This window comes from Pelecanus crispus, chromosome 3 (genome assembly GCF_030463565.1).
Source record: "Pelecanus crispus isolate bPelCri1 chromosome 3, bPelCri1.pri, whole genome shotgun sequence".
NCBI lineage: Eukaryota > Metazoa > Chordata > Aves > Pelecaniformes > Pelecanidae > Pelecanus > Pelecanus crispus.
In genome coordinates, this window is record NC_134645.1 from 85914143 (window position 1) to 85941856 (window position 27714).

Below are 27714 nucleotides of genomic sequence, written 5' to 3' on the forward strand. Positions count from 1 at the left end.
GTCGCTTTGTTTCTGTGTTTAAAAGGTGTTTTCTTACTAATGCCAGGAAGTGGAAGGTGCAAGTGCAGGGCTACTGACACACAGAGGGAATTTTGAACTTTATTTTAGGAGTGTGCCTAGGCTATAGGTTAGGAGGACAATTTTAGATTTTTTTACCTTGTGTCTGAGTGAGCCCTACTGGAGGGGTCTGTGCCCTGTTGGGGACCATAAATACTCTCCTGAAACAGGTCCTAACACACTGAATACATGTGAAGAAAAAACGTAACAGAATAACTGTATAAAAAAACTGATAGGAGAAGAGAATGAGACAGAAGCAGCAAAAGGATGTGTGGCAGAAACAAAGGAAAGAATGGAATGAGGAACGTACAGACCCCAGTTGTTACAGGAGAAAAGACCTAAAACTCGAAGTGTTGAGGTTAATGGAAGGATTCCCACTGGCATCACTGGAATTTTGATCCAACTCAGATAAAGGAAAAAGCAAAAGGGAAGGAAATTTGCTCATTTGTTTTGGCAAGAAGCCAAACAAAAGAAAGAAAAGAATCATGAACGCTTATAAATGACTTAAAATTATTGCAGCTTTAAGTTGTTTGGTTTTTTTGTTTCTTTTTTTTTAAATCTATAGTAATAGTTTTCTGTGGCAGCAAAGTTTTTGGGTTTTTTTTTTCTTGCGATCTTGATAAAATTTAAAAAATTAACTTCAGGTAATATACAAATTAGCAAACATACAGCTAGGGATGCTTTATTTAATTCTAAGACAATGCCTGCGAGGTGAGTTGAATCAGCTAAGGCCTCTGATGGGAGGCTAGGGGACTAGCTTAAACTTGAGAACCTTTTAGAAACTTAAGTTAGATTAAGCGAATACCACTTCAGATGTGCCATCCACAGCTGTCACAAAGTGAATGTAATTAATTGTGGGAAGTATTGATCTCACAGTAAGTATAATGCTCTTAGCTGACTGGGGTGTAGGTTTCTAATCCTAAATTGGTTTAAAAAGATCTTAAGGAGATCAACTAGCTTAAAGCACGTGAGAGAGAATATAAAAGAATAGGTTTAATTTGCTTTGAATTTGTCATGTTTCAAAAGCTATGTTAGTTCACAGTTTTGTTTTCTTTTTCTCCCCTATATTACTCAAATAATAATGCCATAATTTGCAGAATCAATTGAACCAGGAGAGACGGCTTGCCAGAAAAGCTTCCTCTAATGAAGAAGAAAAAAGTCCTGTTATCATGCAGGAAAAAACCAAAAAGCTTGAGCTGGAAGATAGCTCTGGCATCTTGTACTCCAAAGACACAAGTGCTGACTCAGCTGTAAATGGAAGTCAGACGGACGGCAGCGAGAAGGAAGCCAGCCGCTCTGAAAGCAGCTTTGACGCAGACAGCGAAGCCTCAGAAAGCGAAAGTGCTTCTAAGCAAACAGCTTTCAGCCCATCCAGCAACATGTCTGGTTTGCACGTCAACCACATAAATGTTAAAATGCCGCACAACAAACCAAGTGACAGTAATGATGAGATGATTTCCAGTGCCATATCCAAACTCAGCCTCTGTGGTACTATAAATGAAGATAAAAAATCGAGCCGTGGGGATCCAGCATTGGGTTTATTGAATAATTCCATGTTCTCAGTAGACAAATCCCCGCTATCCCAAAACCCTCAAAACGCTTTCCAGACGCTTTCCCAAAGCTACATAACTAGCTCAAAGGAATGTTCTGTTCAGTCCTGCCTTTACCAGTTCACCTCTGTAGAGCTCCTAATGGGGAACAACAAGCTGTTATGTGAGAGCTGCACAGAACGGAAACAGAAGTATCAGAAGAAAACCAACTCCACAGGTAAAGTGCTTGTATCTGTCTGGACGATACAAAATTGCCTCTCAAAACCTGTGCACTCGCTGCTGTTCCCTTGCTCCGGTGTGGGCCTCCCCCTTCTGGCTAAATAGAAAATGTCTCCTCAAGCAGAACTTGCTTGTAGCAACTTAAAACTTTGTCTTGTGAGGGCAACAATGCTAAATTTTGTATTAGGACATAATCGTAGCTATAACTTAAATTTATTTTGCATCTTTGCTTTATTTTATCCGAGGTAAGTAAGTTAAAGATGACGATCAACTGACTGGGCTCATCAGCTGATACTAATCTTCACTGCTGTTTCTGTTCTTTACAATCCTGGAAGCTTTGAAATAAATGCTGCAATATTCAGCTCTAGCAACCTACATACTCAGGGAAGTAATGTAATTAAGTATGTAAGAGGGGCAAAAAAAGATACTTGTAAGTTTTTTTTCCCCTCTTCATTACAAAGATTTGTAAGAATGGAGATGAGAGAACAGCACTACCTTCTTATGACAATGTCTTCCTCGATGTTTGTATCATCCAAGCAGACCATGAGGGTTCACTTGAGTAAGAAAAACAATTTAAATATAATGAAAAACTTTTAAAAAGGACTGGAGGATTTTTTTGATGTATAGTAATTCAGAAGGATAAAGAAAATAAGCTCCTCTGATTATCTGTAAAAATATAAAGGGAAGTCTTACAGTAACAAAAAAATGCCTGTTTGCTGTGCATTTGTAGGTATCTGGAGAGATACAAGTTAAGCATGAGTAAATTCAGAAAAATTAATTTAAAAATAGTATTTTATAATAAATTTATCATTATTGGACTAAGAGTAAGTGCTATATAAATAATCTTTTGGTGTCATGGGCACAGTCAAAAATAGAAAAGGAAAATCAGTTCACAAGTAATGATTATTAATCTTTTTCCTTCTAAAACAAAAGATTTAAGAAGTCACCTACTTTTACATAAAATGCTCCATTCTACCTCAGATGGAATATTTTCCTTTAGACATGTGTAAAACAAGTGAAGTAATTAATTTTTCAGAAAAAAAAAAAAGATGCTGGTGGCATGTTCCCTTTACTGTATAGCTAACCACTGAGCTACTTTTGCTAAGAGCCCCAGATTCAATTCCTTCTGCACCTCAGGGGTAGTGGAGTCCACATATCCCAATCCTGTGTGCTTGAGCCAGCAGGTTATGAGGCATCCTGAAGTAGACACCCCTCCTCAGACCCTTCTCTTAAATAAGCACAAAGGATGTAGTCACTCAGTGGAACTGAAGAATGGAAAATTAATCTCTGTCTTAGTGGTTAGGTCATTACCATAGATACAGAGACCTGTGTCTTCCATTTCTTGTTCTAGTGGTCATCCATTTATTTCAGGTGAAATGGTTTTAACAGGAAAGTTGGGTGCTATAGTAACAGACAGTGTAGGTATCTCAGTGTGCAGGCTGACCTAGGTAGTGTACGTGCTTCCAATTTTTGATCTGATTTGCACAGGATGGGCTAAAATAATGCAAATGATTTGGCAAGTTATGTTTATTAAAAACTAGAAAAATGAGAAAATACTTTTCCGTTACTCCACAAAATTTCCCTTGCATTTTATATAACATGTACAAAATCATTGCAACATAGAGTTTAAAAAATACTTAACTTCTGTGTGACTGCCTTCACTTTACAAATTATTTTGATATTCATAAATACAGAAAAGAAAATGGAAGGTGTCTACACAAATGCTCGGAAACAGCTGCTGATTTCTTCAGTTCCTGCTATTCTTATTCTCCATCTGAAAAGATTCCACCAGGTAAAAGGCCAAAACCCTTTTGTATATTCCTGTGCCCCACTGGTGGACAAGCAATTATTCTTTAAGTGTCGTTGTGCATACCGATATTTTCTTTCTATATGGAGAACTGGTAGAACCACTATTTGAAACATGCTTATGGTTTTTTGACTGTCTAATACGTTCAGAGTGCATTTAGCCATTCAGATGTATCCAGGGAAACCTCTTACGTGTCCATCATGCTTATGTGTAGCAGGCACTGTATTGAAAACATAACAAAGAATGTTTAAATCAGTTACAATCTTATTGTTGGTTTTGGTTTATTTTAATAGCCTTAGCTTTAAAAAGCTTCCTAGTAAAAATATTTATTTTACAGTCTTTTTCTTTTCTTTTCTTGTCTTTTGAAGGCTGGTTTGAGTCTACGGAAAGTAAACAGGCATGTGGATTTCCCACTGATTTTAGACTTAGCACCATTTTGTTCTGCATCTTGCAAGGTACGTATTTCAAATCTTTATTTTTATTGTACTTGAGCAGTTATCCTGAGAGCAAGTTAAACTGGATTGATGGTGATGACGAAGATGATGATGATGTTTATTGTTCCTTCCTTTCCTAAAGAAATTATAGAGTGAATGTTTTCAAATAGTGTCCCAAGATCAGAATTGTAATTAATTGAAATTCCATTCATATCAAGAATATCACGGATGTTAACTAGTATTAGTTAAGCTATGGTGCCCTAATGGTGTCAGTGTATCTAACAGCATTAAGGACAAGTATTGCTGCTTCCATGGTAACTAAATTCAATTAATAGACTATTGAGTATTTTGAATAGATGTATTTCACCCTTAGAAATGCTGTAGATGTCTGTTTGCTTCTTTTAAAGTAATACTGTTGACAGCTACTTAAGATATCTGTAAAATTCACCATGAAATAATTTATCTTTGTTTTCTGTTTTCTGGGAATGCAGAATGTTACGGATGGTGCAAGAGTGCTATATAGTCTTTACGGAATAGTGGAGCACAGTGGGTCAATGAGAGGCGGTCATTATGCGGCGTACGTGAAAGTCAGGACACCCTCCAAGAAATTACTAGAGCATATTTCTACCACTAAAAATGTTCTGGGTATGTACAAACAGAGCCTTCTTTCTCTGTGAGTAAAACCAAAAGCAACCACTGGCTACAGCTCCTTATCCTTAAGGGGATTTAGAGCAAATAATTGTTTTAGCTCAGAATATTCTGTTATTTTTAGGGTCACCTAAATCAATTCTTTTTTTTGTTACACCCAGTACATGACCTACTTCTGTATTAATCCCACATAGAGCTGACTGAATAATGGCATTTTGGTTCAGTTATTAAACCAAGAATTGACAGAAAACTTTCTTTTCTAGTCAAAATAATATGTCCAGATAAATGGTTGTGCCTGGTAAAATGTAACAATTTGGCCTATTTGGTATTTGACAATGTTCTAGTACAAGAGCTGAATCCATGACAATTTAAATTAAATTTTCCGTGTATTTGAGCATTTTACCTGTCTTAGGATTGGAAATTTTTTAATGCTTAAAAGTCTGTAATACTCTGGTTTAATGTGAACCGCAAGAAACTTTTTCATGGAGGATACAAGGTTTGCTGTAGGGTTTCTGTTGGTATTTTGAGAACAGCACACTAGTTCTTATTAATATGTTTTGGATATGCAGGATGAAATAAGATTCTAGGATAGAATCTGTTAATGAATGATTTGTAGAGGCAAGAATTTTGAGCTGTCAGAGGAAGGTAGACATATTTACTGTCTCCCTTCATGGGGGGGGGAGTGAGAACCAAGCACTGTTCTGTCTGTCCTGTGTAGTGCCACTTTGCATTTGAATCTCATTTCCCAGAAGGACAATTTTTTATATTATTTTGAAATGGAAGTCTCTCTCAGTCTTACGCTTCCCTTGCAATGATTATTAGAACAAATTAGACCTTTTTGTGTTCTTAATTTCACAGTCAGAACTGGTTGTGTGCTAGTAAAACTCACTCTTAGAACTCAGTAAGCTGCACTTGAAATGTCTTAGGCTTTTTGAAAAAATATGGAAAAAGCAATGGCAGTGTACATTTGTAAGCATCGTCTTCCACCAATTTCTCTTACAGTACCTTTTGACATGTACATTTCAAACTACAAATACTAGTCTGCATCTAAGTTATGAGTTATTCTTGTGGGTTAGAAGCTTCTCTTGCTTTTTGAAATATCCGCTCTATTTGTTTGATGATGACGTGAAAGACAAGAAAAAACTTCTTTTGCTCTTGCATTTCAGGTTTAAAAGAAGCCATGGGAGCATCAGGAGGACAGTGGGTGTATGTTAGTGATGCCCACGTTCAGATGGTTCCAGAATCAAGAGTACTAAATGCACAAGCATATCTACTTTTTTATGAAAGATTATTGCTATAGTTCTTAACAGTTTAGTTTAAAAGATGGTAGTGGTTATTTAGTTTATCTTATTTAAAGCTGCATTGGTAAGAGTATCTGTAAATATTGTGCCTTTATCTTGCAGAGAATTTATCATATGTTGACTCTGAAGTTCAGTCAAGCTATTATAAATATCTGAATGGTTCTCTTTACGCACTTTGCCAAACATTTAAAATTCCTGGATTCATTAAAATACAGTACTGTTAGAATGTAAGATGATGTCCTATCCTTCTGAGGTCTATGGAAAGTTTGTTCTTGATTTTAATAAAGATAAGCTTTCACCTATATATAGTTCTAGAAGAGTTGAGAATAAAAATACTGGTAGCATTAAGTGCCTGGATCTGCTGGTGTACAGTAACAATATAAAGTATTGCAACTTTTTGTGATCTAGTCCAGATCCTTTGCATCACTGGGTTGGATGTCAGCTCTTAAGATTTCTGCAAACAAGAACCTGTGAAATCATGTCGCTTCCACATGTAGTAATGGGAAAGCACAGTGTAACAGCAGCTGTCTCTGGGTAATGCTGCAGTGCACTTTTCCTGATAGAGCTGGGAATAGATTGGGAAAATACAGCTTCTACAACCTGACAGTGAATCCTCAGATACCCAATACCCTTTCAGCTGTCTCCAGCTGGCACTGGTATAGCAATGTACTTCTGTTTTAATATAAATATATACTTGGTGCGCATATGTATATCCTCTGATGTGTGTATATATATATGCATACCACAAAGCCATCAATATATTGTCATTTTACCTACTAGGAAAGAGAATTTGCAAATACTTCTGTATTTAGTAAATTTTCAACTTCGTAATTATGACAGTGTACAGCATATAAGCTTGTGTATGAACATGTATGGGGTTTAAGTGTAACTGGGTAATTCTGTTACTTTTGGTTCTAAACATGAATTTGTTTTATCTGTTCCTGAATACTTTTCTCACAGGAGTAATAAACTATAAATTATTTTTCCACTGTGTGTGTGAGTTGGACAGTAAATGATGAATTTTGCTCTCTGATACATGTCTAGGCTTCCCTTTGTCATCTGTCGAGGAGAGCAGGTGTCCTAGTGGCAGAACTTGTTTCTGTATCCTGTTTGACTGCCCTGGTTGAGTTGTTACTTCTTTTGGTAATTTTTCATTTCCATCCCAGAGAGCAATAGATGCATTTTAAGGTCAAAATCAGATGACTACTTTGAAGCTATGTGGTAATTTATTTATTTAATAAGCAGTTGCTTAAATACAAATTACTTCTGTAACAGTTCCATCCTGTCCAACTTGCTCTTTGCTAGAGAAAAGACTACTACGTTTATTTCTGCTTACTATTTTCATTTATGGAAATGTTTTTTGGTGAAAAAACATGCTGTCCCTATTACTATCTGTACCACGTTGTCATACCTACTTGCACGACTTTCCTATCTGTTTCAGAGCTTCATCCCACCTGAATTCACTCTTTTGCATAAGAAAAATAGCAAAACCTGCGATAGTTACATTTGCGCAAACTGCTGAGGTATATTTTATAGCCCCGTTACTTGTACATACTTGTGCAGGCACTATGGATTGTTAGGCCATACAACTGATTGTTGTAACAGGGTGAGTCCCTGGTCGCACAGGATTTTATTTTCCAAAGGAAAACTCCTCTGTTTAGGTCAAACTTAGGCTATGCATTTCAGCCAACACAATCATTTTTTCCCTCCACAGATTAAAATTGTCTCAGTCTACCCAAAAGTAGTAAAACTCAGAGAAACCAAACAGTCAACTTCAGCCATCTGTATTCCAACTAAACACATCTTAACCTGAGTCTGCACTAAGAAAGAACGAAAGAAAAAAAAAATCATATTTAGAATAGAGTTGGTTAAACTATGTTAATTCTCTTTTACCTCCTTATCTTCCCATACCCTTCATCCACCTATACGCACCTTCCCCCTCTTTGTATAGAGCTGATCAAAACTCAAAATTAGTTCTGGGCAAGTCACAGCAAATACCAACTAAGTTTCACTTCTGTGACACAATCTTGCTAGGAGACCACAGATGGAGTGTATTTCATCCACCTTAAAGCAGGCAGACTGACTAGATGAGGCCTGAACTTCCTAGTTTTGCCGACTTCTGTAAAACTACTGAAATTAAATACCTATATTAACCTCCTACTTTTCAGCCTAGAACTACCTCCCTAGAGTACAAAACTAGGAAAGAAGCAGAACAAGGTTCTTAACCTGTTATTTCTTATTTTTAATGCTATTTTCATGAAACTGTTGAGGTGCTCTTCGTTTCTCTTTAACTGGAGTTCACACGCTGTTTGGACCACTGAAATCTTCCCAAGGGGACATACAGACTAGGATGCCATGAAAGACGCTGGCAGGATTATTTCCTCATTAACAGCCAGGGAACATTTCCTTGCTATTAAGGTATTTTACAGAACACGAAGAGAAAATGGCATGAAAAAAAGCCAACACCTTTATCGAGATAGCCATCGTTGTTGCTCTTGGATGAGGCTTCCTGAGTTGAAATAAAGAGCAGTGTTAGCAGCAGCTCCAGTAAGTTCAGAGTCAGGAACAGGCATGAAAATATTATAGAAGGAAACATTCTCTAAGAATGAGAGCAACAGGTGAAGTTACAACTTTAGAATGGAGAAATCATGGCTAACACGAGACGTCATACACAATTTTAGATGCAAGTCACACTTAGTGTGTCCCTTAAGACATAGGTGGGGGTTGGTTTGTTTTTTGGTGGTAAAATTTGGCTCGGAAGCAAGTGATTGTACACAAATACTCATACTGAAGACTTGTTACAGTTCCTTATCAGAAATTGCAAGAGAAGGTCAGAGAGTTCCAGGAAAACAGGTGTGTACATCCTATATCTGCTAAAATGTTAAACATGATTCTAGAGGCTATTTGCAAAGTCTAGGAACTCAGAGTTTCCTGCAACTGCCATTTGTATGCACACTATTGAAAAGCTATGTGTTTTCAGAATTTAACTGAAGGGCTCTGAAGTTTAAGATTCTCCTTAAAATACCTTGTTACCCAACCAAAAATCTTTTCAGGCCTACAGCGTCTACTCTTCATAGAGCTACACTATACCTTCATGGTCCCCCCCGACCCCAAGAAAGTGCAGTAGCCTGCTTCTTCACATGGAATAGCTTAGAAATGGCTTTCTTTTTGTCCCACCCTTCTCTTCTCACAGGGGCACTGCCGTTTTCTTCATCAGCCTCATCTGTTCTTTATGTTTTCGGGGTCTCCAATAAGCCTCTGTGTCAGCATCTTTTCTTTCATTGATCCTTAACCATAATGTTTCCCAGTCCCATCATTTGCGTTCCATGAACTAGCAAAACCCTTAATGCAAGAGCTACCGTAACTATAGTCTTGCCTCTCCCTACCACCACACTGGCTCTACCTACAGACTGCAATACAGGTATCGGGGAAAAGCTGTGACTCCTGAGCAGCTCTCTGCTGACCAGTCACAAGACAGTGCCTTTAGAACAATGAGAAAGTAAAGCAAATAGTTCCTCACTCTTCAGTAAGTAAACCTAATTTATGAGAAGTACTTGATTTGCATACGGACAACTGGAACTCCCTATAAAAGTTTTCCCAGAGTGGAGGTATCAACAAAGACAGCTGTTATCAGCTAAGGAGTTAGTCCAGATTATAGAGTCTTTCTCTTCAGAAAGAACTTTGTTGTGTTTGGATTTATATACCATTTATGCTAAATATGGCAAAAAGTGATGGGGAGAAGATTTATTATACTAACCTAACTACACCAATACATGTACAGACATCGTGTTTGTATAAGTCTGTTGCCTTAAGAGAGGCCTACAAACACCTAGTGGTGAAGGAAAAACAAACCAACCCTAAACTTCTCTGCCTAAAATGTACACACTGTAATTGTCTTTGTTTAGAAAATGAAATCCATGCAGTCTGCCAAACCTTCCTCCCCTATTCCCATCTGCACCCTCTGTGTGTATCAATGAAGTGCTCTTGCTTATGGATTTCAAGTGGTAGCAGGTGAGAGTGGTTTATAAATTCATTAAAAGGCTGAAATGTCTTAACTTCACCATTTGCTTCTCTTTGGACTTCTTTTTTATACTAACACAAACTGAATCATGAAGGGACATAAAATTAATGAATCTACATTCTCAACCCATTATAAAAATCTTACTTGAACATACTAGTAACAAACTAAGATTTGGAAAGGAATAGTTTATTGAGGAGAAACTTTAAGATGTATTAAAATGGGAACAAAGAAAGCATTTGAATACAACTGTTATGTTAGCAAAAATTAGCAAATCCAATTTTAGATAAAAAGGGGTAGCATATTTCACAAAACAGCTTCACAGCAGCTCTGATGAAACAAAGATTTGATATCCCTCAGTTTTCATCAGCTGGAAACTTTTGCTGTGCCCTGTACATATTTATGCATTTGTACAAGGATTTATATGTCTACATGAAAGAGAAGCCACTAATTTTCAGTAGAACCATTTCAGTCTAATTATTTTAGAATAGATTATTTTTGCTTCTGTATCTATTTAGTGTGTCTTAGGATGCAATTTTGCCAGCTGTTGTAGCTGTTTGTACCTCTCCCGTTGGTATATAAATAAACTGCAGAAACAGAGGGAAAGTGATTATTCACAATGATTCAAAATGTATTTTTTTTGTAAACTGAGATTATAAAATATATTTTCAGACAGAAGTCTGTTAGTGCAAGTCAAAACACTTCCTTTGCACAATATTATATAAAAAGTCTAAGTGAATTTATTTGTTATAACAAAACAACTGCAATGCATTGTAACTACTTTAAGACTACTTGGTATACATTCCATTTATATAAAGTTATAAATACTTAGGTGTTCATTGACATTAGTAGAAAAACTATTTTTAAGTGTCAAGAATGTTTCTTACATCTATTGCAGCTTCCACTATTTTTCTAGTACAAAATATAAAGGTGCAGTACTGCTTTTAAAAGAAAACAGAAAAGCATTTATTTTGAGTAGGTTTATGTCTTCTTAACGCTTACCTCATTGCTTTGCTAGGTTAGTTTTTTGGGTTTGAGCTGTGTAACCTGGGGATCATCACAGTGAACTCTGTAATGAAACCACCATGTCAATGGCAGCCATTCCCTGTTTAGCCATTTCACAAAGCTGAGTTCCGATTCTGCCGTCATTTATGCATGGGGATAATCCCTGATACGTTCATATGTGCTTGCATTTACACAAAACACAATCCAAGTAATCAAAAAAACCCATTGCTGAGTCCAAAATACTTGTGAGCGATAAATCAAGCATGTTAAAAGTTTCATCTTGTTTCCATTCATTTATTTTTTTCATCTGTTTGAACTAATTGTCTAACTCTACTCTGCAGGTATTTAAATAACAAATAGTATTTTTAGAATTTTACTACAGTACTGATACATTGTGCACTTTATCTGTAGATTTCTAATTTCAAATATTACTAAGTAAACAGGGCCTTAAACACAGGTATTTAAAAAACAAAAGTCTGATCAGTTTTTCAATCTATCCTATGTGCTTTAACAAGTTTCTCAGAATAAAGCTGCCATTTGTCTTCTATTCATTTTGTCTTTTCATCTATGTTATGTATTATTTGACAAACGCATAAATAAAACATCCAACCATTTGGAAAACTGTATTTTTAAATAGAAGCTGCATGTTGTACAACTGGTTCACAAAGCTTCCATTTTTTTCCCCCAACTAAAGAGAGAGTGTTTTTTCCTTTCTCCTTGTGTCACAACTTTACTGCACTTGGAAGAGCTACCCAGAGATGAGTCCGTATCCTTGAACACTTAAGCTACGCCACTTGCTTTCCCGCCGCCTTACCATCTGCAGCATAGGTCATAGATAATTTGTTCCCTTTACAAGAACCAAGTTCTGTAATTCTGTGATAATACCAGGACCAAGAGTGGGTCCCCCTCACATCCCCATTTTCAGGAGCAGCTTAAAGCTTGCCCATCCACAAGTACCACTCCAGGGTTCCAGCTGTGCGTCAGTTGACACTGGACAGATGTAAAACTTCCAGGAACACTTCTGTCCATGGAAAGCATTCTCAGTCCAGCCATTCCTTGTGACATAAAAAGGGAGAAGTCTAGAACACTTAAGTAAACAGTAAGATGTAGTGTAAGTGGCACCAACAAATCTTACAATGAAATCATTACATGAAGTAAAGCACAAGTTTCTTGAAGCTTTAACTTTCTATAGATTTATAAAAGTTAATTTATTCTGTTACTCCATGTGGGTATTAAAGTTACTTTATCCAACGACCAAAGAGATGACGGATGTTTTAGGCATTTAAATCAGATTATGCTAAAGGAAGGAAAGGCAGTGATTGCAGCGGTAGGTAATGTGCTAGCTAATGAAAATCTCTGCTCCACAAAAAGCAATGCAACCCCTAAGTCCGTGCCTACAGAACCAACCCCAATGTCAAAACAAGAAGAGCTATTTACCAAGGATGATTTTGGTTTATCTTCGTACATTAAAATACAATGATAGTTTCAAGGTAAATCTCACGATAACTTAAAAGTTAATTTGGATCGTCTGAATAACTACTTAAAAGAATTGTCCTGCTCCGTGAATGCTCCAGATGCACTGACCTGACTGACTTAGAAGGCCAGCACCCTGCAGCTACGCAACACCTACGTTACTCGCATATTTCAATGCAGCACCATTGCCCAGAGCTACAACCACTTCATGAAGCAGCTTTATGTACTTCCTCATGCGGACTCCGCCCTCCGCAGGGACCACGGCTCCCACTCCCTGACCAGCAGTTACCTGCCGAGGCTACGGCGCTGATGAGCTTCCCATGGGTCTCCTCGCACTAACGCCTGCAGGCGGGAAAATGAATCCCGGTTGCTCCCCACCGCTCCCAGCCGCGCTCCAGCCCCGCAGACCCGCCCGCGGGAGGCCTCTGGGGCGTCCTGCGCCCAGAAAGTGCTGTGGGCCGAGGGAGGGCCCTCCCGGCGGAGCCTGGCCGGCCGCACAGGGCAGCCCTACCGGGCCGGGCCCCGGCGCCCCTCAGCGGCCGCCGCTGGCGAGGCGGCGCCTCCGGCCGGGGTCTCTCTGCCCGGGCGGTGGGAGCGCGGCCCCGCCTTCCTCCCCCGCCGCGGCTGCCATGGAGAGCGGAGAGCGACAGGAACTTGTGTGGCTGCCCGCAGTAAAGATGGCGGCGGCGGGGCGTTGCCCGCGGCTGGCCGCTTCCCGCCGAGGGAGGGGGGAAGGGAAGCACCGCCCGCCCGCCCGCCAGCCCTTAGCAAAGATGGCGGCGAGAGGCGTTCGCGTGTTCCAGGCAAGGGTCAGCACCGTGACGCGTTTTACTTCCGGGTGAGCGCCAGTAGGCGCCATATTGTCTTGTTCGTGAAGACGAGGAGCGAAAGAGGGGAGAAAGCGGCCGCGGAGCGATAGCAGCGGCAACGCCTGCGGCGGGAGGCGGGGGAGAGTGTAAGTAGCGGGGCAGGCTGCGCTCGCCAGCGCTCCCGGGGGCCGGCGGGTGTCGAGCTGACCCGATCTTCCCCCTCGCTCCTCCTCCTCCTCCTCCTCCTCCTCCTCCTCCCCCAGCCGAGCCGAGGCGAACCGGGAGGCGTCGGAGGGCGCCGCGGGCCGTGGCGGCAGCTCCTCGCCGGGCGTGAGGAGCCGGCGGCGCCGCGCTGCCCCGAGCGGAAACCGCCGGCCCGGACGAGAAGGGAAGACTCGAGCCGCTCGCCCTCCCCCGCCGGCCGGGCGGCCCGCTGCGCATGCGCGGCGGGGGCGCGGGGAGACGAGGGGCGGCCGGGGAGCCCCGGGGACCCCGTCCCGCCCAGCGCGCATGCGCCGCCGCCCCGCCGGGGGGTCCCCGGTGGCCGCCGGCGGGGACGGGTCCCGTTACCCGCCAGTGCGCATGCCCCAGGGCCGAGCGGGGGGCCCGGGGCCGGCCGGCGCCGCCCCTGCCGGGGGTGAAGCCGCCGGGGGTGCTGCCGGCCCTGCGGGGTAGAGCGGGAGAGGCCCGCGGGGGGAGCGCGCAGCTGGCCCTGGACGTGCCGAAGGAACACCGAGGGGAGCGAAGTAACGCCCCTCGGCGCGCAGGGGAGAGCATCTGCTTATTTAGCCAGTAACCTAGTTAGGGAGCAACACGTGCGCCGGGATTTGGGAGCTGACTGTGTCAACAGCCTGGCTCCTGCAGATAAAATGTCTCTCTGGGGTATTTGTGCTGTTTCATGGATTTCGGGGCTGTTCTCATGAGTTCGTTCCACTGGAGGGCTCCAGAGAACTAAAATTAACAAATACCATCACATGCGGCAACATTTGTAAGATAAACCTGAACCTGGTTCAGTAGCTTGGCAGATGCCGGATGTTTCTAAATCGATCCTTAAACAGACCACAGGTTTGCAAGCCTTTCTGTATTAAGCACATGTCCACACAGATTCTCAGTCCTTTTTTAGAGAATCGCACAAAGTTCAGTGTCGAACTAAACTTGGATGAGATGTGCTAGGCTTTACAGTTAAGGATGGGGCCACAAAGATGGTCAGAGGGCTGGAACACCTCTCCTCTGAAGAAAGGCTGAGAGAGTTGGGGTTGTTCAGCCTGGAGAAGAGAAGGCTCCGGGGACACCTTACTGCAGCCTTTCAGTACTTGAAGGGGGCTTATAAGAAAGATGGGGACAGACTTGTTACCAGGCCCTGTAGTAACAGGACAAGGGGCAATGATTTTAAAGTGAAAGAGTGTAGCTTTAGACTGGACATAAGGAAGAAATTTTCTACGATGAGGGTGGTGAGACACTGGAACAGGTTTCCCAGAGAAGCTGCGGATGCCCCATCATTGGAAGTGTTCAGCGTCAGGTTGGACGGGGCTTTGAGCAACCTTGTCTAGTGAAAGATGTCCCTGCCCAGGGCAGGAGGGTTGGACTAGATAGTTTTTGAAGGTCCCTTCCAGCCCAAACCATTGGCTGATTCTATGATATGTGTCCCCAGCTGAAATTTACCAAGCTTCTGAAACAAATCGCTATACAGAGCATTCAGCCACCTTGATTGCTCATTTCTTCTCTTACAGTCACACCTGTAAATGTTTGTATGCAGACAGTTTTTATTGAAAGGTGTGGGATACAGGGAGCAAGGGATGCTCTAAAGGATTTGTTTTAAGGCAAAGGGTCAGCCACCTTTTAAAGATGAGGAACGGTAGTCTTCAAAGCATAAGGCATGCCTACCAGCAGACAATATTCAAACATAATTTTACAAAGACAGGGTTACAAATTACAGTCCAGTCCAGCTGAATAGCTCTATCATGTGTAGGAGTAAGAAACCCCTTTCGAATTCTAAAGTCAGGCTGCGCTGAGAGATGGTGCCTCTCGTGGAGGTGACGGATGCTGCGGCTCCCCCTGAGTGTAGAACACAGGAGGAACTGGGAGCCTTAGGTTTGTCTGGGGACAAGTTGCAAGCATTACTGACAATGCAGTGACAAATCAGAAGTCAAGCCAATGATTTCTAATGTGTCTGGGGCAGCAGCAAACCTTGTGTCATGTCTGCTATTATGCCATTACGAGACTTCCTGTATTGTCTTTGTCACATGTGACATGCAAACTCCTGCTCTGAAAGAGTGGTTTCTCCAGTTTTGGGCTCAGAGGTATTGCAGGGCTTAAGAGACCGCAAATTTAGCAGAGTTCCACAAATTTTTAGTGGACAACTCACAATATAACATGTAGTGGTAGAGAGGAGTCTTAACCATGTTTGATTTTCAGTTAGGTGCAGGATTATGCAAAGATACTATGGAGATAGGAGTGTTCAGTCTCCCTTCTTTTCATGACCGAGGTACATGATAATCAGAAGTCTGCCTTTGGCAACAAATAATACTGTGGGTAGGTTTTATTAAACGTTCTTACTTTCATCACTAGCTGATCTCTCTTCCTTAAGTGATGACTGTATTTATCATTGAGGGTAATATCTGCTCATGAGCAGTGAAGAATAGTTGTTTGTTTATTTAGCTATTGGTACTATTAATTTTTTGTACAGAGCACGTTCATCAAGGAGGAAATTGCAAATGGACAGTTCAGAAAAAAAATAATGCTGTGTGACATGGCTAATTAAAAATCTAGCATCAGGTCTTCTAGTGGAACGACATGTGCAAAAAATAGCCAAATCAGACTTTTTTTTCTTTTCCCCAAACCCAATAGAATTTTGACTCAAACTATTTAAGTCGCTGTGGTGTTTCTGTGATAGTGAATATTTTAGCAGTGGTTTTGGTGCTTTATCATAATCAAAGCATGTGTTTGTCCTTATGCAAATACAAAAAATAAGTAAATGATACCTGAATTGCCAATATCTGCTTCTTTTATTCTTTTAAAAGGTTTGTGGATATGTGGATTTAAGTTTAAAATAACAGACCTTGGAAGCTACACTGCTTGAATGACTCACTGAAGAAGTGTTTGTAGTACTTTTTTTTTTTTTTTTTTTTTTAATTTGGCCTTTGTTCAGCCTACTTCATCTTGTGAATCATGCTGACGTGTGAAACGGGTTCTGGAAAACTTTGTAGATACCGAACAAGCTGTTTTCTTCAGTTCTTTTTCTGGTTCTGTATTTTGGATCTCAGTTACGCATTTGGAAAGCCTCTGTTCTTCAATCTGAGAAAGAATAGTTCTGATGTTAAAAAATGCAGTGGAGTAACTGAAGTTGACTTTCAGCATTCTAGCGATAGGCAACTGTAAATGGGCTGGAAGAATTTTACACATTTTTTGACTGGACATCTTGCAAACAGATCTCACCAGGCACATTGGTGTAGCTTCTGGGTCTCAGGAAGAGAAAAGATGCACAGGGTCTGGGCATTAAATACCTGCAACAATTTAGGGTGATGCCCTAGGTGACATAGAGAAGTCTTTGGCCAACTAAAAGTGGGATGGGTGAAATAGAGTAGCAGTCAAGATAGTTATTTTAAATTTTTTCTCTGATTTATTGCAAACTTAACTCACCGCATAAATGTTTCATTTTCTAATCAGCAGCTGAGTATAATATAGTAGTAAATACTTGTTTTCCCAAATAAAATGGAAACTGGTATGTTTTTGTCTGAGTGATGGTAGGCATTTGTTCTGACTCTGAGTAAGTGTGTGTCTGCAGCCCTTCTGTAGTAACTCCTATAGTTCATTCCTACGTGGGTGCAGCTCTTTTCTGTACTCCCAGACCTTTTCAGCTGCAGAGGTGTTCTGACTTACCTGGGTCTCCCACAATAAGAACACCAGCTGATGATTTCTGTGGTACCCTCTCTGCATTCAATTTTTCCTCTGGGTAGAGGGGCTCTTCCAGGTGTGCAAGGCCATTTTTCCTTTGCATCCCTCTTTTTAGTCACACCTGTTGTATACAGATTCTTACAGTGAAGTATTCTTTATTCCAGCGACACAGTCATGGAAGATGTGCTCAGTTGATGTTTCCTTCCAGTTTGGAGCACATTGAGATAGATGTTCTTGGAGTCTCTACAGTCTGTGTCCTTTATTGACTTTGGACTCGAGCTCGGTTGGATGTCAATAATACCATGGATGAGCTGCTCTATGTAATTGCTTGGGAGAAACATGTTGGGGTTGTATCCCTAGGGTATTTATTCGCTAGTCCTTCCAGCCTCATCAGTGATGTTTCTGCTGTCATGACCCTGATGAAGCAATAGCATAGTGTGAGGAAGGGGGAGAAAAACCAGCTCTCAAGCAACGCTGTTCAGCTTGAACTATTGGTGGCATTGGTCTGATTCCTGTCTTTCTACTAACTGCTTTGCTCCAGGTGTTGTGAATATATGGTTAGATTTATGCCATTTGCAACTGAATGGTTCCACAAAATTCATCATGGAAATTCACCATAAACCTTTAGTCACTGTGCTAAAAATTCACAGAGTCAGTATGAACTACCTTGAATGAAGGGAAGAGACTTTACAAGGTGGTTGCACAAAAGATGAAGAGATCAGGCTGTTGATTTCAAGGACCTCTGCTTCTGAGACCTCTCCATTTTCCTTTAGGTCCATCTCCAGAGCCTAAGCCTGTATGGTGCAAAGAAGATCTGCCCACAGAGTATGTAGTGCTTTTGAGATCCTTCTCAAGGTGTGATCGTAGATGAGTCCCTGCACCCAGGGATTCCACAAAGAGCATCAAACAGAGACTACTGATGTACCTTTGCTGCTTGTGTTGTCTTGAGCTCCTACCAAAAGATTACCTAGCTAATGACACTGTTTTTTTTAATATTAATTTGTTTCAAAAACAGTACTTGCAGTTTATTACAAACCAGGACTTCTACGTCTTGGGGTCTTTCCCTTCAGCTACTCTGTAGACCTAAAGATAGTTAAAGACTCATGGCTGCAATGGCAGGTTATCTTAGAGGAGATGGAACATCTGGGGTTTTTTACCTAGATATCTGACCTATGAATGGAATATCAAAAAGAGTGTGTTGTCTTTAAGTCTTGGGGTCCAAAGACTAGCTGTGTAGGGGTTCTCAAAGTATGCAGTGATGGTCTGCAGTTTTAGCCTCTTTGTTTATGTAGATAGTGGATACTTCTTTGCTGAAATGTAATGCCTGTTTGGAAGGCCAGCAAGACAAGATCTTTCATCACCAGAAGAACTTCTGCAGCTGTGTGTTAGAGCTCAGATTGCAAGTAAAACTTGTCAGGCCGTCTCACGTCCCGTATGGACCTGCTGTTCAGGGATGATGAGTAACATTATGAGAAAAGTGATGCAACAGCCTCTCTTCTGCATCAGAAAGCACTTGATTATTGGCTCTGGTTCTGTAAGCTCCAGAATCATCTGTGATTAGTCTGCCTGTCTACAGGGTTGAATAAACCAGACTGCCAGATTGTGTCCTGGAGATCTAGTCAAATCATGTTGATGTCTGATGTAGGAATTCCTAACCTTGATCTCTTCAGCTTGTGACACAGCAGAAGGTGCCTGCTACTTTCCTCCTGGGGACAGCCTGAGTCCTAGTCCTGATTTCTTGGAGTTGAGGTAATCCTGATTCTAACAAATACCCTTTTTAATGTCATCTTCCAAAGAATACTTGTTTTTCGTTGCCAAGATATTTCACTTCCATGGATTTCCTGGGACAAGCCATTCAGAATCTCCACATCTCTTCTTCTGCAGAAGCTGTTGATGTGTAAGGTGTTATGCATAGTTCTGATGCTGTGTAACTTTCATTTTGGGGAGAAGCATGTTGTTACAATGACGGGAGGTTCCTAGAAGGAGCAAGAAAGAGTCTGCTAGATGCACTCATCTGGCCAACTAGGTATGGTTAGTTATCTTTCTGATGCTCTTCTGGAGTTGAGTTAACTTCGTAAGTTTCTGTGCTTCTTGTCTTGGCCTATCTGCATGAATCAGAGCAATTCAGATTATCCATTAGCTCTGTTAAATCTTATCTAGGGGCAGGTCTTGCTTATTTTTCCAGGGGAAACGTCTTGGTATTTTTCAGTTCTGCAGCAGCTGACGTCATAAGGCATGTAAGGAAGATAGCATCTCCAGGATGAGAAGTGGGCTTTTGACACAAATGTCTTTTGACATTCACAGGACTGAGCCTCACTCCCTAAGATTGCTCCTCTCCATTGTTGAGAGGTCTGAGCATAGTGACCTCTGCACAAGCGCTGTTGAACTGGATAACAGATTTTATGAGCTTACACTATGAAAGTGCTGAGGTAGAGTTGTCCGGGGAATCTGAGCAAGTCCATTAGAGCTCAAGTTCTGTTGGTGGCCTTGTCTAAAAAATGGGCCCATCTTTGACATCAGTGGGCAACTAACTATGGGGGCCTTCTCCAAGCACTGTGCCGTTGGGAAGTCGTCAGGGTACCACACTCTGTTTGACAGGGTGGCATTCCCGTCGGTGTGAAAGTCTGTAATTTGCTTCAAGGTAACTGTGTTTTGTGGGGAGCGCTGGGAGGAGTCTCCCAGAGTTAAAGGTGAGCATACAAATTATCACTCAAAACTCTGGTTACTGGTAAGTAGCTTCTAACTGTATGCTTTTCAGTGTGTGTGGTGTGTCTGGACACATCATGCCACCGTATTGGAAGATACCTTATTTTGCAGACAAATAGGCAGGTTCAAGGAGACAACCTGTTCTTTTAGGAAAAAAGGTAACACTGAGGTGTAATCTGTAGCCGAGATGCACATCGCAATCGAGGAGAGGAGTGGAAAGGTGCCTTTTAAAATATCTCTTCTTTCTCTGTCTTAACCTAGCTTTTTGTTGGGTAAAATACTAAGGTATAGTAGAGACTTTGACACCAACTTTAAATTTTTCTGGGTGCTGTTGGCTCTCAGAGGTTGCTATTTACTGGGGATCAAGGTAAGTCCTATCTATGCCACTGTATCAACTTTTATCGCCAGCAGGGGAGCTTTCCCTAGCAATCCTCTCAAAGGTGGCATGTTTTAGTACTAGTAATTTGCTATAATAAAACTTCAGCAGATCCTGCCTTTGAATAAAGTTCCAATAGGTCCAGCCTTTGAGTAGGAATCTTTTTTTTTTTTTTTAAAACATACAACAGAACATATTTTAGAACGTCTGCTCTTAAAAACTAGCAAAATTTTGAGATATCACATTAACTTTTCATAATTTGTTAAGTACATGTAACTGAAATTAAATGTGAATTGACGGGGTGTTTTTCCCGTATGATTGTGTTTCTGTATAAAACAAAAAGAATCCTGAATTGGCTTCTGTTTCTTCATTGGTAAACAGATTTTTAATAGATTCAGGTTCCTGTTCTGTGATCTGACATCAGGGAATGGCTCTTGAAGCACCAATAAATGTTCTTTTGTTTATTTGTGTTTGCTAGAGAGAGAGAAAGCAGAAAGGCTATATCCAGTTGAATTGGAGGGTAGAACAGCTAAGTAAAAGAACCTTAACCCATCATCATAAGGGAGGGTAGTATCTGCATTTTCCTTTGCAAGTAGGAACCTGTAAAATGGATCCATTCTTTGAACCTGTTTGCTTTTCAAAACTTGTGTGCACTGGTGACATTGGAACCAGAGTCTCTTAATGAATTCTCTGTTGATGTACCCCTCTGTTAGTAAGTGTCTTGCTAATGTTTGAAATTAGTAGATTTTAGCCAGTACTCATCTTCCCCCGCTTTCAGTGGAAAATAAAGCTTGTTTCACTGCAATTTGGATGCTCTGCTGTGTATTTGGCCTTGTGTCACTAGTGGGAAGTAGGCTTAGAGCTGTCCATTGTGTTAGGTGAAGCCTCTTTCAGGTGATGTTTGTTGGTTTTGGGTTTTTGGTCTTTTTCCCCCCTCGGTACTGGGGGTGAATCCCCTGCAGTAAATTTAAAATTGCTGAGAACAGGCTACATTTTCTTCGCTGTGTTTTGTGAGTTCTTTTAGAAGTAGTTTGTGCCCTTTCCAATTTATGGCACTGAGGTTCAAAAGTGTTATTTTGGTAACTCTCACATCTGGTTTGTTCATTATGGTAAGACTTGCCTTGGTCTGTTTTTATTTTTGACGTCTTTGAAATAGCACCACTAGCAAACGAAAATGTCAGTGATGTCTGATGGGACAATATTGAGCTTCTGTTGAAAAGTTCTTATTACACTCTTCTCAGTAAAGTTTCACAAGCAGTATACAAAGTTACATTACTTTTATGTAAAAAAGAGTAACTTCAAATAGCCTATGTGCATGTAATTTAATAGATGTGTGTATGTAAGATTTATTTAGTTATCTTTTAGAATATGATCACTAAAAACAAAGAGCTAAAGCCATTCTGTTTGCCTCTGAAACTTAAAAGCAGATGAAACCATTAAACGCTGCAGTGCTTAGCAAAACAACTTCTGAAGACAATAAACCACCTTTAAATCCTTGTAACCTCTCTGTAGTAAGTGAGAAGACTTTTCATCAAGTACCTTTTTCATGTTTACTGTATGCTGGTTAGTGAAAACTTGGAAAAAGTGCAGGAAACCAAGCAGGAAGCAAAAAAGCAGGGAAATAAATCTGTTCCTGACAAAATGATGGTGTCCTGTTGTTTCAGGTCAACATATAGAAGGAGGCCGTAGAACAAACTTCTTATGCTCACTAGCTTTGAATAGTGCATTAAAATACATCATTTAATTTTCAATACTAAAAGAATTTGAATACATGTGATCTTCTCTTTTAGCCAGTATATCTTAAGGTTAGTTTTATAAACATTTCAAGATGCTAGTTTTGTTCCTTCCTTATCCAATTCTTGTTTCTGTCCAAAAAAACACACAACACTGAAGACGAGTTGAAATAAATAGAAAATTTGGAACAGTTTTGGCCAGTTTTCGCACGATATTTGAAAAAGGGCTTTTGTGCATACATACACAGATGCATAAAGAAAGTGATGTAATTGCTTAAGTATTTGTGTAGTAAATATTTCTGATTAGCAAAGAAAGTTTCTACACTAAACTTGGTAATAAATCTGTGTACTTGAAAGTCAGCATGTTTCATAGTTGCCAGCCTATGAAAATCAACATTTCTTCAGGAAAACAGTGAAAGTACAAATGCAATGCAGAATTAAAAGCTTTCAAATACAGTTCACAAACTAAAATTAGCAGTTTCAAATGGCAGTGACTGTAAGTCAGTCTGCTCTGGATGGCATAAACTGAATTAATCAAATGTTGAAGTTCTTCAAGGTTTTTCACAGTTGTTGCTGTCTTGTCATACTGTTGTGCATCAAAATAGAAATCAACTCCATGTCTTGACCTCTTGCTTTGCACTTCCCCACCTGATTTCTCTTCCCAAAATAGCAATAATAAGGTGAAATAATCTCTTGGGGGAAAGTTGAAGACTCTAGGCCATATTATATTGCAGAGTGATGGAGAAGCAGCTATGTATGCTAACAACTAAAATCCGACTGTTTTTTTTTCTCTGGCCCTGAAGCCAGCTGGCACTGTACGAAAGTCCCTGACCTTCCAAACCAGAAGGGACACATCCCAACTGCCCGCTGGGTCCCAGGTCCGTGCTGACACCTGAAACGTGCTTGGGAGCAGCCCAGAGGAGTGCTAGGTGGCCTGGGTCAGCACTGCTCTTGAATGGGGACATGGTGGAGTCCTTCAGCACCGCTTCCCTTAGGAGCGCCGACTTGGCCTCAGCAGCCTAGGGCATGGTAATCTGCTGAGAGCGAAGCCAGGAGATGAACAAATGCTGCTGCTGCCTAAAGTTACTGTCTGTCTTCTGTGTCTTTTGGTCACCTTTTCAGATGCCAGTTGATACAGCTGCAGAATAATTTATCTCCCCCACAAAAAAAGTTGAATTAATTTCTTTGAACACCTTGTGAAATAGTAAGATAGTTGCTATCTCGGGGGCAGGTTATACAGAGGAGATTTGGAGGAATTTGTTACCTCAGACCAGTGAGGTAAAACCAGTGCTTCAGTTTGTCCATAATGAGAGAATAAAGGAAAAAAGGCTAGGATACTAAACATCCTATTCAGTGCAGAATCCATGAGAAACAGATAACTGATAAGTATTTTAACAGGTATAAAAGTTTATTACAAGCTAATTGTATTAGCTGGAGCATGTAAAAAAAAAAAAAAAGCCTGAATGTCCAAGATTTTAGGACAGAGATATAGTCAGTCCAATAAAAATAAATCTCATCTGACCCAATCAAGTAAAAACTGTGTGTAGGAGGTTCCAATTCAGTTGAATTTGTAGAGTTGCTCTTAATATTGCTACACTTTCATAGAAGTTGACAATTTCTTTAACTGTTGGAAAAGTTGGGGTTTTTGGCATTCAGTTATATGCAAACCTGCCTCTTACACTATTGGTGGAACAATTTAATCTTCTAAATCTTTTGCTGAGTTTATTTTAGTGAAATTTCACAAACTTTCCAAGGTATTACGTATTTTGGTAAAAAAGTGATACCAGAATTACTGAAATGCATTTTTATTATCGCTAGTGTTATTTAACAGCTGGAAATAAAGGGAGTGGCACCATGAGGCTGTGCAGTGCTTTGAAGGCTAGTGGTTATCTTGAACCACAAATGTAAAAACTTTGTTTTGAGGTATAAACAAGTTTATTTTGACAATTGAAAGAATTTGGATTCTGGATGGAAAGATGAATTGAGGGGAGGAAGAAACAGTTACTTTTTTCTTACTTTAGGGTGAAAATAGTATGAGAAATTACTTTTTCATACTTTGTGTATGAAATATGTATATATGAGTACTTGGAGAGCTAGGAGTGGCAGGGCCAGCTTAAATGTTGGATTAAGCACGCATTAGCCCTTTTTTTACACTCAGCTGGTGTAAGAAAGTTGACTTCCTAGGTACAGATCAAAATGTTTACCCCCTTCCCCCCCCAAAAAAAAACCCAAACCAACCCCAAACAACCTCAAAAGAAGGACACTGTCTTCACCTACTCAGAGTTTGAATATCATAAAGATATCATGGAAAAGGAAAAAAAACAAATACTTAATTTTGCAAGAAAAGATTGTGAAAGTAGAAAAGTAGGTTTTGCCTGATACTCTCCCTGGTTCCCGAAGTTGATCTGGTCTTGGTTAAAGCCCCCAAAAATGCATTTGCAACTGAATTTTTCTGAGTTTTTGTACTGGCTTGAATGTAAGCGGTCTCAATTTTCAGATTAAAAATGAAATTCCACAGAAGTATGTAAAATATGAGCTTGCCCTCATCTTTGCATGACGCAACACCCCACAATGTTACGACCAGCTTTTTTTTATTGTGCATTTTTGTAGCGTGATGCTCTCTTCCTTGCAATCATGTGATTATTTATCCGAGTGTGTAAGCACTAAGCACGAGATCCCTTTGCAAGCAGGATCCACTCTAATGGCTCTTCTCGTGTCTGCCGAAAGCCAGCTCTGTCTGTGGGGCTGCGTGCGTCCTACTGGGTAAGAATGGTTGGGGTTATGTTCCTGGCTGGCCAGAGTAGTTTCCTCTGAAGCGCACAGGCTATATTCATCTCTTCTGTATTGCACTTGGCTGCCAGTGTCGACTGCGTCTTGCGTGCTGCTCCTGTGACCTCAGGGAGTAAATTTCTCTCTGTTTCTTTCAACTTCGGGGTGTTTGAAACGGCCTACATGGGTGATGCTTTTATAGCGTGAAATCAAGGATTGTGTGTTGAATGGCGTGAGGATATATTCATTGAGAGTGGAAAGCTGGTTGAGAAGTTGTTAACAAACTGGGCAGGGCAGAGGGAGTCGCGCTTGGTGCAGTCTTACTTGTACTGGCATTGGGAACAGTTCCTGGAGTGAAGTGTTCCCAAAACTGTGTCCAGGCTTTGTCTTCAGAAAAGCTGTTTGGAGCAGTGTAGGTGGCCACTCTCTGGCCCTCCGTGTATAGCAGGCTAGGTGTACGCAGGACGTACAAATGACCGGAAGGAACTGGTATGCCATTATAGGCATACCTACCTCGTAGACTTCTGTGCCTCATTGGATTCTTGCAAAGCCAGTCCTGGAGCGTCACTTAAAGCAGGTTGTGGAGCTCCCATGCCATCAGGTTCTAGGGCTGCTGCTGCCTGCTCAGTGAGGATATACAACACGGCACCAAAAAATGTTTGTCGTGATTTTAAGGGACCATGTGGTAAATGCGCAGTTATGCAGTGATACTTTTTTTTTCTTTCTCAGATTTGAAGGCATATATTATTTAGAGATGATAATGAGCCTGTACAATGCATAAAATGCATGTGGACGCTGCCTTGTACCTGTGCAGTTCTCCAGTGCAGTTGTTAACAAAGTGTTTTACCATTCGGTGACTTTCCTTTGTCTCGCTTAACAGCCTTGCATGACACTTGTATAGAAAAATACACATCTTTTCCCTAAGAAGCAGGCAAGGATATCATTTAAGTAATGTCTTTTATATTTTGACTTACGTTAAATTGCATTTATTGTCAGATGAGTTCTTGTCTTACAAACTTGTTGTATCTCTCCTTGAACAGAATTTTGTATTTAATTTCTTCGTGAAAATACAGAGAAAGCATACTAGGCTTCTGAAATCTTACAGTAATATTTTCAGATATTACTCTAAAGGATGAACCATTTCTTCCAGCTTAAAATACTAAGCCAGCATTGCTTCAGCTTGCTTTGCAAGGCTTAACTATATCTGCAGTTATGTAAGTTTCAGTTATGTGATGTTTCATGGGCATCTATTTAAACATAAAACTATTATTTTTAGTTGAAATATAGACTATATAAAGACTTAAAAGATGTGGGATCAAGGTGGACAACCTTGGCAGCAATGGCCTTTGAACCAACAGCAGTGGATGCAGTCATTTCAGCACCAGCAAGATCCAAGTAAGTATATAGAAAGCTTTGTGGATTAATTTATTTTTAATCTGTTGTCATTTGAATTTTTGAATCTTTGTTACAGAGCATGACTGATAGTTGGTTTTTTGTAGCTGCTCTCAAGATAATACATGTATGATGCTTTTCTGAACAACTAGAAAAAATAGAAAACATACATTGATTCCAAATGTTTTGACGTAGTTAATATTTAATATGCAAAATGCAGGCAAGCAACCTGAGCTATCCTGGACAAATTATCAACATTTTACCAGTCATACAGATCAACATTTAGACCTTGTGTACTTTTACAGAATCTGTATCCCTGTCAGTTCTTTAGCCAAGCTGAATCATTTATTTGAGAAAATCTGCTTTTTATTCAGTGCCCGTGTGGCACAAGTACTAATGCAGATGTATACACAGAAAAGCCCTCACTGGAAGATTAGTATGATACTTGTTTTAGGTTACAGCAGTGATGATCATGATCTCTTGTTTGGATTTTTTCCCCCACCAAAAAAAAAAAATATATATATTAAACAGTGGAACATAATATGCCTTAAATTGAGAATGAGGTGACAGCAATTCAAAGTATCAAGATAAATTCAGAAATGGATAAAGAGAGTGGAGGTGTGTATTTAATACTCGGGCAGAGTGATCAGGCACATTGGTTTTACATTGCTTTCTGTCACTTCAATTTCTGTAACTTCACTAGAGAGATTTCCTGACTTGATAATGAGCAGAAGGCATACTAGTGTCCTCATCTGAGAGTGCAATTTACTTACTTGCTGGTAGGAGTGGTAGTAAAATAAAAAAGGGGGGAGAGAACTATAACATAAAATAGCGTTCCAGAAATCAGTATACATGTATACATCAATATACAAAGAGTATACACTGCAAAATGTAGCTTTCTAACTGCGTATCTTTCTTACACTTAATCTTCATGAGTTTAGAATTTAAGGCTATATATATTTATTTATGATATCAGAATTAGTTCACTTACAAAAAAAGTGTATTACTACCACCCATTCAGTGCTAATGTGAACCTAAAATAATCTGCCTTATGGCATTTTGAACATATGCAGAGAAGCTCTACTTCAGCAAGTACATACACTTTGACATTTGCTTTCAGTTTGTTTTACTGTACACTGTGAATAAGTTTTAATGGTGCTCATGGTACTTGCTGAAGGTAAACGTTGCCCGTTTCTCTTGAGCAATGAGACATATAATTGAGAAACAGTGTTAAACTTCAGACACGTGAATACTAATCTTTTAAATTTCCTCTGTTTATTTTAGGCCAGATTGACTGGGCTGCATTAGCTCAAGCATGGATTGCTCAGCGAGAAGCCTCAGGGCAACAGAGTGTGGTGGAACAACAAGGAATGATGCCAAACGGACAGGATATTTCAGGAATAGAGTCTGGTCCAAACAACCATAATAATTTTCAGGGGGATCCCAACTTCAACAGAATGTGGCAGCCAGGTTTGTTTTCCTTCCCATTCGTTCCTTTTTTTCATGTAATGAAATTTTATCAG

The 27714-nt window shown here is 40.3% G+C and overlaps 2 protein-coding genes across 5 annotated transcripts in view; both read left to right on the forward strand.

The window, feature by feature from the left end:
- The window catches only part of USP45 (ubiquitin specific peptidase 45), a 57029-nt gene extending 50065 nt beyond the window's left edge, over positions 1-6964 (forward strand). For both annotated transcript variants that reach the window (XM_075706621.1, XM_075706622.1), the window contains 5 exons: positions 1155-1824; positions 3521-3618; positions 4002-4088; positions 4559-4712; positions 5882-6964. In XM_075706621.1, the coding sequence (XP_075562736.1) occupies positions 1155-1824; positions 3521-3618; positions 4002-4088; positions 4559-4712; positions 5882-6015 (1143 nt within the window). In that variant the 3' untranslated portion in view covers positions 6016-6964. The remainder of the gene's footprint in view (positions 1-1154; positions 1825-3520; positions 3619-4001; positions 4089-4558; positions 4713-5881) is intronic.
- A 6331-nt stretch (positions 6965-13295) lies between these two features.
- PNISR (PNN interacting serine and arginine rich protein) overlaps positions 13296-27714 on the forward strand; it is a 30123-nt gene continuing 15704 nt past the window's right edge. For 2 of the 3 annotated variants that reach the window (XM_075708377.1, XM_075708378.1), the window contains exons 1-3: positions 13296-13467; positions 26076-26194; positions 27476-27661. In XM_075708377.1, the coding sequence (XP_075564492.1) occupies positions 26107-26194; positions 27476-27661 (274 nt within the window). In that variant the 5' untranslated portion in view covers positions 13296-13467; positions 26076-26106. Of the gene's footprint in view, positions 13468-25886; positions 26195-27475; positions 27662-27714 lie in introns of those variants that run through there. The other variant, XM_009481029.2, reaches the window with a different exon arrangement.